The sequence below is a fragment of the Dicentrarchus labrax genome, unplaced genomic scaffold, assembly GCF_905237075.1.
Source record: "Dicentrarchus labrax unplaced genomic scaffold, dlabrax2021, whole genome shotgun sequence".
NCBI classification, from domain to species: Eukaryota; Metazoa; Chordata; class Actinopteri; family Moronidae; genus Dicentrarchus; species Dicentrarchus labrax.
This window is the reverse complement of record NW_026136718.1, coordinates 29,736,457-29,756,623: the sequence shown is the minus strand read 5'-3', so window position 1 is coordinate 29,756,623 and position 20,167 is coordinate 29,736,457. Positions and strand designations below refer to the sequence as shown.

The 20,167-nt window shown below is 39.9% G+C and overlaps 1 protein-coding gene across 16 annotated transcripts in view; it reads right to left on the bottom strand.

Annotated features, from left to right (window-relative positions):
- ptprfa (protein tyrosine phosphatase receptor type Fa) overlaps positions 1-20,167 on the bottom strand; it is a 283,480-nt gene that overhangs the window by 72,900 nt on the left and 190,413 nt on the right. For 9 of the 16 annotated variants that reach the window (XM_051377735.1, XM_051377747.1, XM_051377738.1 and 6 more), the window contains 5 exons: positions 12,329-12,446; positions 10,277-10,858; positions 7,692-7,789; positions 6,098-6,354; positions 3,169-3,250 (listed from right to left, as the gene is read on the bottom strand). In XM_051377735.1, the coding sequence (XP_051233695.1) occupies positions 3,169-3,250; positions 6,098-6,354; positions 7,692-7,789; positions 10,277-10,858; positions 12,329-12,446 (1,137 nt within the window). Of the gene's footprint in view, positions 1-3,168; positions 3,251-6,097; positions 6,355-7,691; positions 7,802-10,276; positions 10,859-12,328; positions 12,447-20,167 lie in introns of all 16 variants that reach the window. The other 7 variants (XM_051377733.1, XM_051377737.1, XM_051377736.1 and 4 more) reach the window with 1 other exon arrangement.

Below are 20,167 nucleotides of genomic sequence, written 5' to 3'. Positions count from 1 at the left end.
TAGCAGGGTTGACTCAGCACTTAATCTTCCTGCAGAGTGAAGACTAACATAATCCAAAAAGGCGATTTGAGACTGTCGTAATGCAAACTGAGTTGTTTTTCATGTTAATCATGAGCAAATTCAGGTCAGCCTAAATAAACTTTTCCCTGTGGAGTACTAAGCATTGCCACTTTTCTTAAGTGAGGAAACAGAACATTTGCAGTTCAGATCCAAACAAACCACATAACTAACTGTGATGAAAGCGAGAGGCGAGGAGATATAGTTAACAGACTGCAGCGTGATGCTGGGAAGTGGCTGCTCCGACTCTCTGCTCTGGTGCTGACTGTCGGCTAAACCTCTTTTGAACCAGACAGTGGTCCAACCTCCTCCACTGCTGTCTACTGCGATTGACTCTTGGGCTTACAGCGCTGTCGGCAGCCCGGCTGCGGAGATGCTCTGTGGTGGCTGTGGGATTTTATAACTGAACATGATATAGGACTTTAGTGTGGCACAGAACTGAAAAAATCATATCTTAATACTGAACAGCCAAATCTGATCAACTGACAAATTCAGCCCAGCATCTCTGTATTCACTCGATAGTAGTATTTCTGTAAAACAAGTACTTAGAAGTACCGTCAGTCAGGATATATTGTCATTTGACATGGATATTCATGGTCCCAAAGGGGTGATTGACTGCATGACAATTTGTTTAGTTTATGTAAAAACATCCCCTTTATCACCACTTTTGTAACTCAGCCAGAATGTCATGAAATTTCTTGTTGATATTAATGCTCCCTAGAGGTACAATCCTGGAGCTTGGGGATCCTGCATTTGGCTTACTCTACTAGGTATTGGCCCACCAATATGAATATCTATTGAGCAGATTGAGCCATTTCGACAATAAAATAGTAGGGTAAACACAGGTGTTACTATTGACACTAATTAAGGTTACGTTCCATTTGGTGTAGCAGAGCCTTTACAGTGAGCTAGCATTCACAAAAGCAGCACCCTGACTCTGTTTGACCTGAATGGTACCTTAATCAGTATCACTGGTAACACTTCTGTTTATCCTAATATATCATGTTTAAAAGGAAAAAAAGGTCTATTTGGTAACTCCTCTTCTGGACATCAGCCTGAGATCAAACATTATATTCTCAGTCCCCTAACAGCAAGGTTATAAGAATAGTTAATTCATCAGTATGTTGTTTGTCCCATCCAATCATTTCATATTGTTGTGTGCAATGAATATATATAATATATAACAAGCAGCATAAAATCAGATCACAGTTGCTCACACACTAATGGAAAAATGCTAACTGTTGCCAGACTTCTTAATTAAAACGACAATAGTTTTTTTCCCCCCAGAATTATAAAAGTAACTTATTAACCCAAACCTCGACCTTTACCGAAAACCAAGTCTTAATCTGAAAATGGAATGACACTGCAGCCAGTTCTATTTGTTATAGTGTACCGCACTCCTGGACCGTACTCTGATTTTATATCTGAATTCTCAGAGTTTCTATCAAGTTTAGTCCTTAAATCAGATAAAGTAATTATTGTAGGTGATTTTAATATTCATGTGGATGTTGACAATGACAGCCTTAGTAATGCATTTATATCATTAATAGACTCAATTGGCTTCTGTCAGAGTGTAAATAAACCAACTCATTGTTTTGATCAAACTCTTGACCTTGTTCTATCATATGGCATTGATATTGAACATTTAATAGTCTTCCCACATAATCCTTTTGTATCTGACCATTATTTAATAACTTTTGAATTCATACTTAGATTAGATTATAAGCCATTAGGCAAAACTTCCTACAGCAGATGTCTATCTGACTGCTGATGTCTAGCTGTAGCTAAATTTAAGGAGAAGATTCCATCAGTGTTTAATTCAATGCTACGTCTGAATTTAACAGAGTCCTATAACAACTTTAGTCCCTCTGAAATTGATAATCTTGTCGACTTTTGCTGCACTTCACTTCTCCAATTAATTCAGAACGCTGCAGCACGAGTACTGACAGGAACTAGGAAAAAGAGATCACATCTCTCCTGTACTAGCTTCTCTGCACTGGCTCCCTGTAAAATGTAGAATAGAATTTAAAATCCTCCTCTTCACCTATAAAGCTCTTCATGGTCAGGCTCCTTCTTATCTTAAAGAGCTCATAGTACCCTATTACCCTTCTAGAACACTACGTTCTCTGAATGCAGGGCTACTTGTGGTTCCTATAGTCTCTAAAAGTAGAACAGGAGCCAGAGCCTTCAGTTACCAAGCTCCTCTCCTGTGGAACCAGCTTCCAGTTGTGGTTCGGGAGGCAGACACCCTCTCCACATTCAAGAGTAGGCTTAAGACATTCCTCTTTGATAAAGCTTATAGTTAGGGCTGGATCAGGTGAGTCCTGAACCATCCCTTAGTTATGCTGCTATAGGCCTAGACTATCGGGGGATTTCCCATGGTGCACTAAGCTCCTCTCTTCCTCTCTCTTTCTGCAGTCATTCATGTTCCATTAATGCATGTTACTAACTTCACTTCTTCCCCGGAGTTCTTGTGGTTTCTCGTCTCGCAGGTTCTCATGGATCCTGGTGGAGCCTCCTGCCATGGTCCTGCTAGATTGCCATTGCCGATATTACTGATATTATTATTATTATTATTATTATTATAAGTATTATAGCTACAGTTACTATTATTACTGTTGTCACTGCTCATTGTCCCCAATCGTTGCTGTTGTCATGTTCATCATCATCAGTCACTACTATTAGTGTAGTTGTTGCTACTGTTGTCTGTCTGTCTGTCTGTCTGTCTGTCTGTCTCTCTCTCTCTCTCTCTCTCTCTCTCTCTCTCTCTCACGCCAACTGGTCGAGACAGACGACCACCCACCTAGAGCCGAAGGATCTGTCCTAGGTTTCTGCCTTTTAACAGGCAGTTTTTCCTTGCCCTTGTCGCCAAGTGCTTGCTCATGGTGGTACTGTTGGGTCTCTGTAAATAATGTTATAAGGAGTTCGGTCTAGACCTGCTCTATTTGAAAAGTGTCCTGAGATAACTTCTGTTATGAATTGGCGCTATACAAATAAAATTGAATTGAAATTGAACCACTTTTTGGGAGCACCTTTAGGTACTGCCCAAATGAGAGTTGAGTTCCTGAACAAACTTTTTCCCCTTTACTAATGTAGTACACGTACACTCACCTCATGTATGTCCATGTCTTCAGGGTTCTCCCATCTCCTCAGAGAAGCCGGGGTGACAGGGACAACCACTATGTAGTACCATCTGTATCAAACACAGAAACACAACAATATCACACACAAAACACAGAGCTTTAATGTGAATTATATTTCATTTCAGTCAACTTTTCTTTATATTTCTTCTAAACTTCTTAAATTTCACATCTCATCCCCGTTCCTAAACACCAAGGGCATAAGTATGGCTCTGGGACGGATGAAAGGTCTTCATATAGAGATGGTATTAATTTCAGTTTTTTTCTCCATCAGCCCCACTTCTCTTATTACAACTTACTTGTGGGTGATTTCTTCAGAGAAACAAACACTTGAAACACAATTAAGTCTGAGTAATTTGCAGGGGCCTGTCTTCTTGACCGTGCTGGATAATGATAAAAAAATTACCTTTTACTAAATTGCAGCCTTTGCATTGGGATTCTCTTGGCTGATCAATTGTGGTTTTAAAGCTCAACTCTTAAATAAATTGCTTTCTGGTATCAGGAGAGAGCTCAGGAGTGGCAGTGGGGTTATGTTAATACGGCTGTGTGGTTATAGGTTGTAATCATGGCATTGCTGGGTTGTGAGACTAAATGTTTTGTTTGCTCTTGAAAGTATTCTGACCTAAAAGAACTCTATGCTGCAGTTGATAATTGGTTGGTTATGAACTTGCTAGAACAGGTAAATAGTAAATAAGTAAAAAAGTAAATAAACCAGACTTATAATGCCCCCTCCCCTGCAGACCAGCCTGTGTCTCTGCTATTGATTTAACACAAAAAACATTGTCTTTGTGTGTCTCCACTCGACTTCACTGGGCTGCTGAGCAATATGATCCACACTGCACTTCTACTAGGCCCAGGTTAAATGTCAGTTGGAACATGCGACTAATGTTTACATGTATGCGTACATTCTGTTTACTTTGGCCCCTTTTCATACTGGCACCTTTTACCTGTGTTTGGTTGATTATCAGGGGATAACCCTGCAAACTCTTGGCTAACCCTGCTGCGGAGCAGGGCTGATAAACCCTAGCTAGAGTCGGGGTTAGAATGTGTCAGGATTGTGCCAGTGCTCCCTTAACCTTGGGCTAACAGCTCCCTTAGCCTAGGTTCTAAGAATGCTTTCAGCACTGGGCTACGTGCAGTATGAAAAACCTCTCTCTAAATAACGTAACTGGGTAAAAGTTCAGTATTATCAACAAAATGTACGTAAAGTATCAAAAGTAAAAATACTCATTATGTTATCAAAATGTTATATTATTGTATTATTATTATTATTATTATTACTATTAATGAATGACATATAAGGTGCATTTTAATGTTGCAGCTAGTTGGGGTGTAACATTACTACTAGTATTTTATATACTGTTGGGTAGTTTAATCTATGAGTTGTTTAACTGTATCTCAATATGTGTGTGTGTAATCAGATATGTAAATGTGTAAAAGATCTACAAATCTGTAAGTGTAAGGATATATGTACACATGTGGACAAATCTGTAAATGTGTAGCCAAAACAGTAAGCGCAGACTTTGTTTTGGCTCAAATAGCTGGAAATACAGACAAAACATTGGTTAAAACTCAGGCGGGACTCTTAATTGGCTGCCATTTTACACGCGACTTTTGCTACACTTCTACCGTGGCAGATCTGTTAATGCGTGTGGAGATCCGCCGACTGCTGATCTGTAGACTGTATAGCTGCTGAGGCACACAGACAAATCTCTCCACACACACACACACACACACACAGATCTAAGTCCCGCCTGAGTTGTAACCGATGATTTGTCTGTATTTCCAGCTCTTTGAGCAAATACTTAGACTTTTGTCTAAGTCTGCACTGATTGGATTACACAAATCTGATCACAGGGATTCTAAACACACATTTGCAGATTCTTGTACACATTCACAAATCTCAGTACATATTCACAGATTATTTTACACATTCACAGATATGATTATGCACATACAGACTGAGATGCAGTTACACAACTCTCCACACACATTTCTAAGTAGTTTTGCTACAATAATAGCTCCATACAGGTACCTCTAAGTGGCACAGTACTTGTGTTATGCATGTTATATTCCATTACTGCCAATAGATCCTCCTAAATGTTACACACTGGACGTTTGATACTCAACACTACTCAACTACAAAGGGTTTGTCAGAGTCATATACTGGACTTCAAATATAGTATTGGCATATAATTAAGCTAACTGTGCTTAAAGCTGCACTAAACAATATTTTCATATTAACAATGAATCAAATGACTATGTGTCATGTAGAAGGTCCCGCCTTTAGAGACAAACCTACAGAGAATTATCAATATCTGTTCAGTTTCCATTAGCTCTACAGAGCTTTTTAGTGTCTTTTAGCTCATTGTTGTGGTTTTCGACCCTCAACATAACTGCTTTGTTTCAGGCTCACCACTCTCATAACTTTCCAGTCCCAGTAGGCAGCTGTTTTAAATAAAAACAAAAAGTACAGACTAACCCTGGTGATTAGCTGGTGAACACGGTGGAGCATTTAGCTCAAGAGCCAGATATGTTTCTGTGATATAATAAATATCATAGAATTAAGATAATATAATACACCATAAGACAAACAAAAGCAACAACTCAAAATTATTAATAATTATAACATAAAATGACATTGCAATACGTTAAATTCAGTGCTACCTACATTTCAGTACTAAGAAATCAGTAGTGCTTAAATTTTACACACACATATTCAAATTGCCATGACTATTATTTGCCTCCACACAAAGCCAGCCTCAATTTCTTTCCATGATGTTAAAATCAAACTAATATGTGCAGAGGAGACATTTCAGAGCCATCTCAGAAATCATGACTCAGCCTTATTTTTCAGTCAGTATGGTTTCCCCTCAGAAAGACAAACAAACAGCACAAACCTGATGGGTGCACCAGCAGGGGCCCTGGGAAGACTGATGGTCACTTTACCACCCTCCTCCATATCGTGTTGGTATTGAATTGGTTTCATCTTCAGCAGGTCTGGAGCTGTTCGGATGGAAACTTGCTGCTGAAGGCCACCTGCACTGTTCCCTCGGCTCATTAGCACAAAGGAATAATCAGTATCTGGCTGCAGCTGTGTGATCAACTTCCTCTTTAGGTTGCCTGGGACCTCCACACTCTGCTGGTTGTACAGGATCTGAAGACAGGACCAAGTTTCTTACTGATACCGTTTGACTGATCGCTTAATCTTTACTATACTGATACTGAGAATCAGAACTGATTCTAAATTACCTTCACAAAAAAACAATTATGGAATAAGTAATAAAGTTCGATAACATTTAAATGTTTATGCCTTGGAAACATGTATTAATAAAGGTGAATATAATCAGCATAAAGTGAGACATTAATGATTTCCCCCCTTGCACTATTATTTCGTCTCTTTGAGCCTCTGACCTATGGGTATAGTTCAAAATTGTGGGAAATACGCTTATTCCCTTTCTTGTCAAGAGTTAAGATAATAAGATTGGTACCACTCTTATATCTCTGTGCTAAATGTACTTTTTAAAGTACATTCATAAACCTTTGTGTGTGACAAGACAGAATTTAATATGGTGTGAATTGATTTTTCATGATGGTTTATTGAGCAGCTGTTCTGTTAAGGTGGAAAAAAAGAGCAAAAAGTTTCACAATGTGTGTACTTTGGTGAGTGTGCATCTTTAAATAACATAAATATAAAAAAAATTCAGTTATTATAGTCATTGCATTATGTTGTGTCAGTGATTCCTCTTCCTGTTTGAGTATGCAGTTCCTACACTACAATAACATTTATTTTATATTTTATACCGACCAAACAACCCATCAAACCACAACCTGTGGATGTGTTTCCTTCTATTCAGTGCTATTTCAGGTGCTCTTTTGTATTATTTGATGATAAGTCCGTCTCTATGGTTACTCTTCATTGTACATCGATAGTGATCCATACAGAGTGCTGCAGGGAGGACATAATTTTGTAGGCCAACCTGGAAGTTAGCATCGCCCTGGTTCCTTCAACAAAAATCCATTCGATTTTGGATAATTGCAAAAAATAAATTGTGGTGAAGAAAGATTTTACTTACACGTTTTGTTCAGCAAGATAATCTTTACAAATAAGGCCCGCCTTTATGATTTTTGAAGAATAATTGTAATCACCAGAAGTAAAAACATATATAACATATAACAGCAAACCATTAAAAAAAAGATTGACTTTGAGGACAAGGAACCAGAAGTGACAAAATGCTAACTCAGCTATGGATATTAGGACTCATTCCTGCAGCACTTGTATTGTCTGAGAAGCAGTTTGAGATGGTCCTCGAATATAAAATCAGACCCTAGTCTTTGTTCTTTGGTCTCTACTGCCTAGCCATATTCATTGATGTTCACAAACATTGACTACTTGGTCCTAGATTATCAGCAAATAAGTTAATTCACTATAGTTGTTAGAGTAACTTCAGCTGTAGCTGTATTGTCTGTTTCGCTGCTGCTGTCTGATCTTACCTTAAGAGGCACTTGAGATTTGTAGGTTTCTGGCACTTCCCAGGTCAGCAGGACAGAGGTTTTCATCACAGCCTTCACACCAAAGTTCTTGGTGAATACTGAGGGAAGGTCTAGATGATTATTAGGTGGTTAATTCAATTGCAGATATGACTGAGATGATTCAAAGTTGAAGAGGTGGTGCACAAAAGCAAGAAAGTTACATGTGACCTAATACTAATTCAACTAACTAACAAATGAACAAAAGAACCAGAATAGAAATAAGCTATGTATTATATATTCTTAGTGTAATTTTTTCGTACATGAAAAGTATGATTATATGAATGTATGACTTCTGACGTGAAAACACTCAATACCTTCCCACGAACCCAAAGATTAAAAATATGCTATTTAAAAAGCGTGCCATGAATGAGTTCATTTCCCTTCATCTCTTAAATCTGTTTAAACAGAGAACAGTGTTGCAGGTTCCCTCCCTGACTTGTACTTGCAGCAATATACAGTATAAGGAAGATTTTTTGTTTTGTTGTTTTTTTACATTGAAGCATGTAAATCCATTCTAGAAAACCTTAGTTTTTGCTGCCCCTTGCGGCAATAGAGAAAGCCCAGCCTACAGGAACTTGCTGAGACAATCAACAAAAAAGTGAAATGCAAGCTTTATCTGAAATGCAAATGAATGTATGGTTTACTGAGCACTGTACAGGCACTTCGCTAAACTTTTCTTTTGGAAGCATCTATGTCTCCCCTGCAGTGTACGGGAGTCCTAGATGGGGCTAACTCAGGCTGCAGTTACAGTCTATGGAAACATTGAATTTAAATGCTGTACACACATTGGTAAGATCACAAAAAAAACAAAAACAATGAAGATGCAACCTGCTGCAGAATGACAGGTAAAAACACATGTTTAGATAATCCATAGGAAAGGCTTGGGGCTCTATTTTCCTGTCGACACAGAGGCAGCAGTTGGGCAAACACAGTTTTTATGCGATTTCCTCCAGCACTAGTGTGTTTTTTTTATGTCTGCACCTGTTTTTAAATTTGTACCAAGGTGGGAGAAAAGGCGCAGCTGAGGGTTTGATTTTGCTGATTAGGTAGCGCACTGCAATTTTGGTGCTCATTTTGGCACGAAATTGTGTTTGCATTTAAACCCACTCAGACCACCTCTTACAACAGATGCAGGGCAAATTTTGGTGGCTTAAGTGGGCAGAGGCATACACACAGCCCTCTTCAAAACCACAAAAGTTTGGCCTCTTTCAATTTGCTAATCTTTTTTTCCACATCAATTGCATATTAATATGTGCATCAAAAGGCAATTTTTGATCGAGGAAGAGTCTTACCAATAATATCATCCACATGAGTGTATTTCAGGGTGTGTGTTCTGTTTGATGAGTGAATTTCCAACAACAACTTGTAAAATGTCAGATCTTTCCATGCTGTTGATTAAATGCCGGTAGTCATCACACAGCAGCAGGAAAGATTTGTGTTTCATCTACAGTCTCTGATTTGAGTGGCTGACACAGTGAGTGGCTGACACAGTGAGTGGCTGTGTGTAAATTTAAAGGATGACACAGCAGCAGCAACTTCATTAATTATTTTGATTTGGATTGGCCAGGATCCAACAGTAAATAATACTCTGTGTTTTTTATCCAGGACTTTTTCCAGGATCCAGAAGCTTTTTTCTTGACAATACAGGACAGCACATGCTCACAGTGGTGGTCAATGTTTATGGGGCAGTGTGTCATAGCACACACGTTTTCCTCTAACCAAAACATTAATTTAGCCAGAACAGCTCAAATCAAGCAGAATTTATTTGACATAAAATGTATCTTGTCACCTAGCTTTTTAAAAGAAGAGGTGGAAAGTGTAACTGTTTGTTGCATGTACAACTAACAATTATCAACCACAACAACAAATGTAAATTTGATCATTAATAACAGGCTGTATGCATGTAGATATGACATTTCCAAAATAGACTTCACGCCAAAAGTCTTAACAACAGTTGAGTTTGAAACAACATATGCACCCAGGTTGCATAAAATATTTCAAGGAGAAGATAAGAAGAAGAAAGATATCAATTTCTAGGTGTTTGCATGACTGGAAAACTAGTCTCTATATTTCCAGGTTTTCATAGATTCCAAGTTTAACAGTAAAATCATCTGCAGGAACGTGACTGTCCTCAGGATGAGATCCATCAAATCCATCAGGACATTTTTGATTATTTTCACTCATTATACCCTAACTCTGCAGAGTCACAATATGTCATATTAAGAGGATTATGACAGCAAGTTTTCTGAGTCTTTATGTATTCATTAATATTCACAATGGAAGTTCATCTTATATATTTATATTTTAGTTCAAACATGTAAGGTTTTTTTTTTTTATGGGGACTTGGAACTATTTTCTGTCATGTGATTTGGTCATTACAGAAGCTTGCCAAAACTGCAAAAAAGTGCTGGTCACACCCGTGTGTGTGCCTGGAGATTTTGTTTGTGTTTGCACCCAATTATAGAGTTGTGTGTGGAGGACTGAGGTCAGATACAGCTACAGTAAGCTGTCTACAAGCACAAAGCAGTACTGATAAATAGCCTCACCTGGCATAGAGGCAGACATGGTTCTGCTCTGAATGCTGGGGCTTATGGGTCCTCCCCCCTTGCTGGTGAAAGCTTGGACTCTGATGTCGTAGGTTGTGTCAGGCTGCAAACCTTGGACGGTCATCTGTGTTTCCGTGGTAGTGTTGGTGCTGTTGTGCTGGCTGTTGATATCTCGATACACCACCACGTACTTCACAATCTTCCCGTTCCTCTCGGCCAGAGGAGGGGGGTCCCAGGCCAGCTTAGTGGAGGTGGCGGTCAGGCCTACCACACTCAGATTCTGGGGGTAGCTGCTGGGAATGTCTTCAGGTGTGCTGATCTCCTTTACATACTCCTCTCCGTTGCCTGCTCGGTTTTTGGAGCACAATTTGAAAATGTAGGTGGCTCCCTTGTGGAGGCCAGTGACTGTGAAATGATCATCTGTCTGTCTGAAGTCTTTAACAATGAAAGCTCCCTCCTCTGCTCTTTTGTACTGCAGCTGGTATCCCACATGCTCACCCACTATCTCCTTAGGGGGCTGCCACTGGATCAGGGCAGTGTTCCCTATGGTGGTGCTGATCATCATGGTAGGTTTGCCAGGCACTGAAAGACAGGAAACATTCCCATATCTTAAGTACTTGAACTTGAACAAATTCATGGAACACAAAACACAAAGACATTGACATCCTATTTCAGAGGCTATACAGCTGTTGTTTCCTGGCCCTGCTTTGACTGCAGCATTATTTCTCATTGTAGTACTTATCAGCTGTACAGCTTTTTCTCATAATTACAAGGTTACGATATTGGCTACATACATTGTACCTACCATTTAACTGCTTAGATCTCAGAACCAGTGTTCGGCTAGTTACTAGCAAATTAAATTTTTTAAGAATTACTCTTTTCAAAAATAATACTATTACTTTACTTATTACTCCCTGACAACAGTAATTAGTTACACTACTCTGTAGTTATATTACTGTTCTGCTACTCCCCACAAAATTGGTAATTGTGTTTCTTCTCCCCAAAAATCTGACTTACAATGATTATAATCCACTTTTGTTTGTTAAAATCAAAGTAACCAAAGATTGAATGGTTGGATTTCAAATCAGAACGGGGCTGACAACAAAAGTAATGTAAAGTAATAACTAATTATATTATTACTGAAATGTATTAGTAATTACACTATTAACTAACTAAGTTACACTACTGGTTACTGGGATAGTAATATCATTAATATAATATTTGTACTAGTAATGCCCAACACTGCTTGGAAAATAGTGACATCTTTTGAAAATAGGTCAGACATGGCAACAAACACAAACACTTAGACAATCATACAGCTTTTAAACTAGCCTAAAGTTTTACCAGATTAGTTACCACATAACGCTGCAAACAATCCCTCATTGCACAGGAATACTGTGTGCAAACACTTGGGGCAAGTACCTGAACCAGGAATGTGGTCTGTATCCTTTAATGCTATTCTGAGATCTCAGAAATTACTTTGGTGAGTACAGTGTTATCATATTTAAAGCAAAACCTTTTTGGTTTTAAACCAGCCATGTTTCCATCCAAATGTATCGCCAAATTAACCAAATTTTGAGTAAATCAGCAAAAGAAATGCAAATTAATCGTCGTTTCCATCCACTACTGTTATGTGATTATTAGGAATTGGTTCATTGAGATAAGCAGTACCAATTCTCCAGTCAGTAAACCAGAAGAAGAAGGCACAACAAAATTATGTAATAAAGACTGCCAGTGGAAGTTCAAACGGTGAAAAAGAATGCAGGAAACAGGATAGAAATATGACTTTTCTGTTTTGTTCATGTATTAATGTGAGGAAGGTTCCATCAGACCTCAGAGTGAAGAAGGCAAAATGCTAATGCGACACTTGCACATAAAATATGTTGATGGAAACATGGCTTGACATGATTGGTCTTATCACAGGTGACCAGTGAATGTGAGATTCTGGTATAATCAAACTCTAAGTGTACATAATGAGGAACAAACATGGCAAACAAATTTGTTTCAAAATGTGTTGCCTAACAGGTAGATTAATCTACAAACAGCACACACCTGCTCCTGTGGTGGTGACCACCTTGGCCTTGCTGCGAGCTCCATCGCCCTTGGTGGTGTATGCAGCCACAGTCACAGAGTACATAGTCTCTGGGAGCAGACCTGTTATAATGGCCTCCTGTGTGGTAGAGATACAGAGAAGAAAGGGGGGATGGAGGGTAAGAGAGATAAAAAAGAGAGACAGAGAGAGAAATCGAGACAGAGAGGGAGAGAAAGGTAAAGATGGAGAGAAAAAGGGCAACAACATTCAGGTTGAGACAATGGCCTTAGTTGAATTGGCAGCCAGTTTACTGTACCAGGCACTCAGGCACGTTAGACAAGTCAAGCGCACACAACATGCTTCACATTTCCAGCACTCCCAAGGCATTTAAATTGTTTTTTTTGAGAAAAAAGTCAAGTGAGAGCAAATTCCTGTTCTATGAGGTATAAGACCACTGGATCATTGACCATGAACAGAAAAGGAGCATATTGCATTGGTTACATATCAGGAACTGGAAATAGATATGAAACGTGTTCTTTATAGAAGCTCCTGACCCATTATTGGTTACAAAGATAGTGTTTCAAAATAATGTAATCTGTCCTTTGAAAAACAATTTGTTGGGGACTTCCGGTGGAGCGATGAGAGGAATGGCGGCGTAGTTCGTCGCTCCTACCAGTCGAAGACAAATAAAACCCCCCAATTAACGGTAAACCGAATTCAAATAGATATTACGTGGGATGAGTAGGGGAACCCGTCAGAAAAGCCGAAAAAATCAGAAAACACAGGAAAAAAAGCAGAGTTTCGTGATGGAGGCAAGCAGTGAAGCAGCGGGGAATGGCGGCGGAGCATCAGCCAAAGACGATACGCCAGCACTGTACAAATGTTTGACGGACATCACTAAAGAAATCCGTGAACTCAAAGAAGAAATGAAAAATGACATAACGGCCCTCAACACGAGCTTTAAACAAGAGTTTGCCAATTTTAAAGATGACGTCAACAACAAGCTTAAGGCAAACAGTGACGAACTACAGGAGAAGAAAAGTCTCGATGAGGCACAAACACGCATCGAGGAACTCGAGACATTCAACATGGAAGCTAAAGACGCTCTGTTGACAACCCTTCGTGAGCAGAGAAAGCTACAGGAAAAGCTAACTGACCTTGAGGGAAGATCCAGGAAGAACAACGTGCGGATATTTGGAGTCCCGGAGGGCTCGGAGGGGGACTCGGTCATCTGTTTTGTTGAGGAGTTGCTACAGAGAGAGCTAACTCTACCAGAGGGGACCAACCTGCTAATTCAACGAGCACACCGAGCGGCAGTGAGGAGACCCGGTCCAGCTGAGACTCCACGGTCTATAATCATAAACTTTCTCCAGTTTGACACCAAGGAGATGATATTAAGGAAAGCCTGGCAAAAACGGGATAAGCTTGGCAACACACCCCTGTTCTTTGACAACGATTACGCGGCCGAGGTGGAACAGAAACGCAGAGCCTATATGGAGATCAAAAAGACCCTCAAGGCTAAAGGCATCCGGTTCCAAACACCACCAGGATCAGAATCCACTGGTCCGACGGACCTCAGCTGTACAACAGCGCGCAAGAGACAGCTAAAGAGATGAGGAAAAGGGGAATGGATGTACAGATGAGGGAAGCTGACGAGCGGAGCACGATGGAGGAGCGGATACAGGTGGCATCGCGGTGGCAACACGTCGGCGGACCATGGGCACATGGTGGATTAACTCAACGCGCGAGAGCCGAAGATGGAAATAGCATCTGATTTAAATAGGAGATGCAGACATGAATAAGGATTCATCTTAAAATAAGTATGAATCACGATCATATATTAACTGTATAGTACGACATGTTAATGAACAGGCGTATGAGATAGAAAAGGGTAGGGGAAAGACATTATTTTTATTATTGGCTTTTATATTAATTTATACATTTTTGTTCATAAATACAGAGAATGGCTTTGTGGTAATTCATCCTTAAGATAATGTCAGGGTTGGGGGAAAAAGGATGGGAAAAAGAGACTAAGTCATTGCAATACCCCAGGAGATAATCATTGTTTATCCATTTACTTATTGTTAAATACAGAGTTTGTATACTAGGCTATAGCTTGCCTCCCACTACTAGGCTTTTCATATGTTCTATTCAGACTGGTAGAGTGGGAATGCAGAGAAATGTTGGACACTACTAGAAGGCAAGGGGGACTCTATGCAGAAACTCTGTTCACCTCTAGTGAGGGGCCCCACCATTACTGGGGACCTTTCCCTCTCCTTCCAACAGGGGCACGGGCATGATTAAAGAGGCCCGTTGTTATCGGAAGCATTGTTTTGGAGTTCGAGTTCAGGTGTTAGAACTGCAGGTGTCAGTGGAGAGAAAGGGAAAACCTAAAGAAAGGAGGAGATGCAACATAGCCAACTTTAAGTGATGTCTCTGAATGTGAACGGGTTAAATAACCCAATGAAAAGAGGGAAGGTCATAGCAAAACTGAAAAAAGAAGGATCACAGGTTAGTTTTCTACAAGAAACACATTTATCGGCTCAGGAGCATGAAAAATATTAAAAATTGGGATTTAAAAATACATACTATAGCTCATACAAAAATGGGAGGAAAACAGGGGTAATGATTTTAATTTCAAATGCAATAAAATTTGAGACTTTAAAGGAAATGAAAGATAAAGAAGGAAGATACAGTCTGGTTAAGGGGAAAATTGAAAATCAACTAGTTACACTCGTCAATGTCTATGCACCTCCGGACAGTGATAAGAGTTTTTTCAAGAATTTATTTGAAGTTGTTGTTCAAGAAATAGAAGGGATACTGATATGTGGAGGGGACTTTAACATTACACTGAATCAGGATTTGGACACAACTAGTACAAAGAAAAGTAGCAAAATTCAAGTGTCCTGATACTTAAATACTGTATTAACAGAGCTAGGAATTTCAGATGTTTGGAGGGAACTACATCCATTCCAGAGGGACTTCACATTCAGCTCCTCGATCAGTCTATACTGATAGATTATTTTTTCATGAATATAGCCAATGGATTTAGAATAGAAGGTTGTAAGATTGGAGTAGCAGAAATATCAGATCATTGTATTCTCCACCTGACACTAAATATGAGCAGCAGGAAAAGGAATACTGTATGGAGAATGAATGTTAGTGTACTAAATAATCCAGGATTTGTTGAGGAGATCAAAACAGAAATAAATACATACAGGAAAGAGAACGACAATGGGGAGGTAGATTGTACTACTCTCTGGGATGTCATGAAAGCAGTTATGCAGGGAAAACTAATATCTCAAGCAGCATACAACAAGAAAGATAAACTGAAATTATATCAGACATATATCAGACTTAAAAAATTAGAGCAACAACATAAAGACTTAATTGATGCAAGTTTACTTCAACAAATCAAGGAAGTGAAGACAAAAGTGAATGAGATACTAGGAGACGAAGTGGAAAAGAAATCTAGACTTCTGAAGCAGACTTACTACGAATCAGGATCCAAAGCTACAAAATTACTAGCTAGGCGAATAAGGAAACAGTAACTCATGAATACAATCCATAAAATCAGAGATCCCACAACCAATTCACTAGAATTTGAACCAGGAAAAATAGAAAAAGTATTTAAAAAGTATTACAAAAAGCTGTATACTCAACCGGACTCAGCAGATGAGGAATTAATAACAAACTTTTTAAGTTCATTAGATCTACCAACAATAGGAGAGAAACAAAACAAATGTATAAATTCATATATCACAGCAAAGGAATTGGAAGAAGCCATTAATAAATTAAAATCAAATAAATCCCCGGGGAGCGACGGCTTCCCGGCTGAATGGTACAAAATGTTTAAAAAGGAATTGGGTCCATCCTAGCTTAGAGACTCAAAACTTTTATGATAGAACTAATTAACGAAGATCAATGTGGCTTTATTAAGGGACGCCAAACACAGGATAATATAAGGAGGACTTTACATATAGTTGAAGAAGTACAATAAAATGGAGAAAGTGCACTGCTGCTCAGCTTGGTCGCAGAAAAAGTTTCCGATAGCGTTAGTTGGAAATTTTTATACCTTACTTTAGAAAAATTTGGTTTAAATACGGACTCAGTTAACATTATTAAAACACTATATCAAGACCCAAAGGCTAGAATTAAAATAAATGGCAGTCTCACTAACTGGTTCAAACTGGAGAGATCTACCAGACAGGGCTGTTGCTTATCACCAACTCTCTTTGCGATTTTCATCGAGCCTTTGGCCCAAACAATAAGAGAAGATGAAGGTATAGCGGGGATAGAGGTGAAGGGCACAGAACATAAAATCGGGCTTTTTGCAGATGATGTTATGATCAGTCTAAAACAACTGGATGTTTGTCTTCCAAGACTTATGGAAAGACTGGATTCATTTTATTACTTGTGAGGTTATAAACTCAATGTGACAAAAACACAGGTACTACCCATAAACTATACCCCACCCCAAGTCACTCAACAAGCATATAAATTCAAATGGGAAGCAAAAAAAAAAATACCTAGGTGTAATTATTAGTAGAAACTTAACAAAACTGTACAAAATTAATTATGGGACTCTAAATCAAGACATTCAAAAAGATATGGAAAGATGGTCGGCACTAACATTGGATTTCAGCTCTAGAATAGAAATCATAAAGATGAATGTGTTACTGAGAATTTTACATTTGTTTCAATCATTACCAATAGAAATTCCCATATCACAATTCAAAGAATGGAACAAAAGAATCTCATGTTTCATTTGGGGGGGAAAAAGGCCAAGGATAAAGTACGCAACTCTTCAGATTCCTAGGGACAGGGGCGGGTTAGCCTTACCAAACCTCTCAGAATATTATTATGCCGCACAGATTCGACCTTTGGTGTATTGGTGTGATCCTGAGTATACTGCAGGATGGAAAGATATTGAATTAAAAAGAGAGGGTTACCATATCCAAAGTATGATTGCAAACAGGGACATGTTTAAAAAATATAAGAATATGCTTGATCCAATTACATGATTCACTCTGGAAATCTGGTTTACAGTGATTAGGAAATACAATTTAGAGAGGGAAATCAAAATTTTGAGCTGGCTGACTTATGATTCTAAATTTAAACCAGGGGCAATGGATACTATTTATGAACAATGGATAAACAAGGGAATTACAGCAATATGCACAATAATTGATTGGGGCAAAATTAAAAGCTTTCAAAAACTGAAGAGGGAATATGGACTGGAGAATTACGACCATTTTACGTATTACCAAATTAGAGACTTCTCTGAGAAAGAAATAAAACCAGATCTTCCTCAGGAGCTGAATAAAGTAACTGTAACACTATGGGCTCTATCTTGCACTCAGCGCAATTGACTTTGTACACTGGTGCTTGTATAATTCCTATTTTGCACTCGACAAACATTGAACTTTTCCCTCCACCGACGCACGTCCTTAAATTGCGGAATGAACTTGCGCTCCGGGGAGCGGTTCAGGAAAAAGAGGAGACGTGTTCCGGCGCAAACGTTCCCTGGTGCTATTTTGCTGTTTCAGAAAACAATTCCGCCACAGACCAGGAAAAACCTAGTCTTAAGTCAGTGGCGCTTATTCAGATGCTATTTCAAGGGCGCAGACTTGAGGGGAAGCGCCTGAGAGGCAGCAGCAACATCGCCACCCGGTCAAGACGGGCATTAATGCATCCCTGACAGCTCCCGCTCCAGCATGTCATGTTTGCGCTGCTCCCTCCTCAGCTGGCCCTTGCGCACTGCTCGGCCCGTGTGCACTGCTCCCCAGGCCAGGGTCTTCATCCTGCGAAGCTGCGTTACATTGTTTCATTTATTGTATGGCTGTGTTACATTTATTTCATGTCAATAATGACACTTCTCGGTATTTTACTGCCCTGACGAGAACGTCGGTCTCCTCGGCTGTGAACCGCTCCTGGTGTGCGCCTGGCAAATCCGCCGTTATAATAGCAATCCGCCATGGAACAAGCGCGCCTGCTTTTAAAGGGAATGTGAGATGACGCTCTGATTGGTTTATTGCACGTTACGCCCAAACCACACCTATGACTAATGTAGCTAGTTCAGACAACCCATTTCAGATTTGCGCCGGGCGCAAGAGTCATTTATCCCGCCAGCATAATAGCAACAGCGCCCGAGATCCGCCCACAAAGCTGCTTGCGTTTTGCGTTTGATACTTGCGTTTCAGATCGGCAAGATAGGGCCCTATGTAATGCATATAGAAACAATACTGGAGAAGTGGTTTCAACACTGTACCAGGGTCTAGAGAAGAACAGAGGAACTTCTACATTGTATATAAGAGACAGATGGGTAAAAGAAAGTAAAATAATCGCCGAAGGACCGGGGCTTGGTATCTCACCAGGGACCGAGGGTTCCGTGTCTTGACGGGATGGACTCTCAGTTGTGGGGATGGATGGGATTATAGTAGTAGGGCTAGTTGAAGGCTTGGTTTTCTTAATGAAAAACTTTCAATATTTCTGCCTCTCCGCATTTATTTTATTTTTCCATTTCAGTTAGTCAGCTATTCTGGCGCTCAGGTCGTGCGCAATTTTTAAACACACGCAACTTAGCGCGGTGAACAGGACCACAGCCAATCAGAGGCAAAGACCCGCCCGAGCTCTGTCTCTTTTTGGTTTAGAACACGATATGATCCTACCATGAGTGTGTGAATTCGGTAACAGGAGAACACAGAGAGATGATGGCTTGCGAAATAAATTGTGTTATGTTTTCACCCGGGCGGCGTCAGGTGCACCAGTGCAACCTAGAAAAATTATTAGTCACACTCTTAAAAATTTTGGACGCATTTTTTGTCGAAGAGGACCAGCACCATCTGAAGATTGGAAAGGCCTCGACAACGACGATATTGTTCATAGTATCATGCAAGATGCAACACTGGCAAGACAGCGAGATGAGAAAGCTTCTCTTGATTTGAGGGGAAATGGAAATAAGGGGACAGGTCACTGGCACTTTGTCTAGTACTGACACAGCGCTGTGGAGATAGGTCTGTCTTTGTGAGACTGCCGAGCGACAGTGTGAGACACAACATCATATCAAAAATACTGAGTGAAAGGGGCAGTGCTTGCAGCCCAAGGCAAGTAACAAATGCTGCTTTCTGCTGTTTACTAAGCCTTTTTTCCAGGCGGCTCATGATGTTGAACACAATACAACAGCTTGTAAACTTGTCTACTGGCAGTGGGAGTAGCAAGTAAATTGCCTATTTGTAGAGGGTTTACACATTTAAAAACTCGATATATCCCGTATTTCTGCCCACACACACCAGAGAGCACACGCTCATACATGCTCCTCAAAAAAGCCTTGTTAAAGGCATACTATGCAAGATTTTTATCTTAATATAACAGCTTCAAAGTCATTTCGATGGTAAACGAACTCGTAGTACAGCAAATCATCCCGATAGCAAAGCTGGGGAGGGACACCGCTGGCAGAACCAGCAATGCAAGTCTGAAGGTGGCGCCCCACCAAATCTCGCGAGAATCACATACATCAGCGACATAATCACAATACAACATCAATGGAAGACACTAGCAGGCCTTCACTCAGACGTGAATCATGTCAGATTCAGCGAAGAAACCGAAGAAAGCGCGGTTGGAAGAGTCAAGGAAAAGGAAACGAGAAACCGACAGTGTGAGGAACCGGGCAAGAGTATCACTCGGTCAGGCTTTCACTCGTTGGCGAGAGCTAAAAAGCAGCAAAGGATGTAACATTAACAGCGATGCTGACCTGGCGTCCTTGTTGATGGACTAGTAAGTAAATCCCTTATTTGTAAAATTACTTGCTTTCTATGTGGTATGTTGTTGCGCTTTCTTGTTATATGTCAGTTTTTACA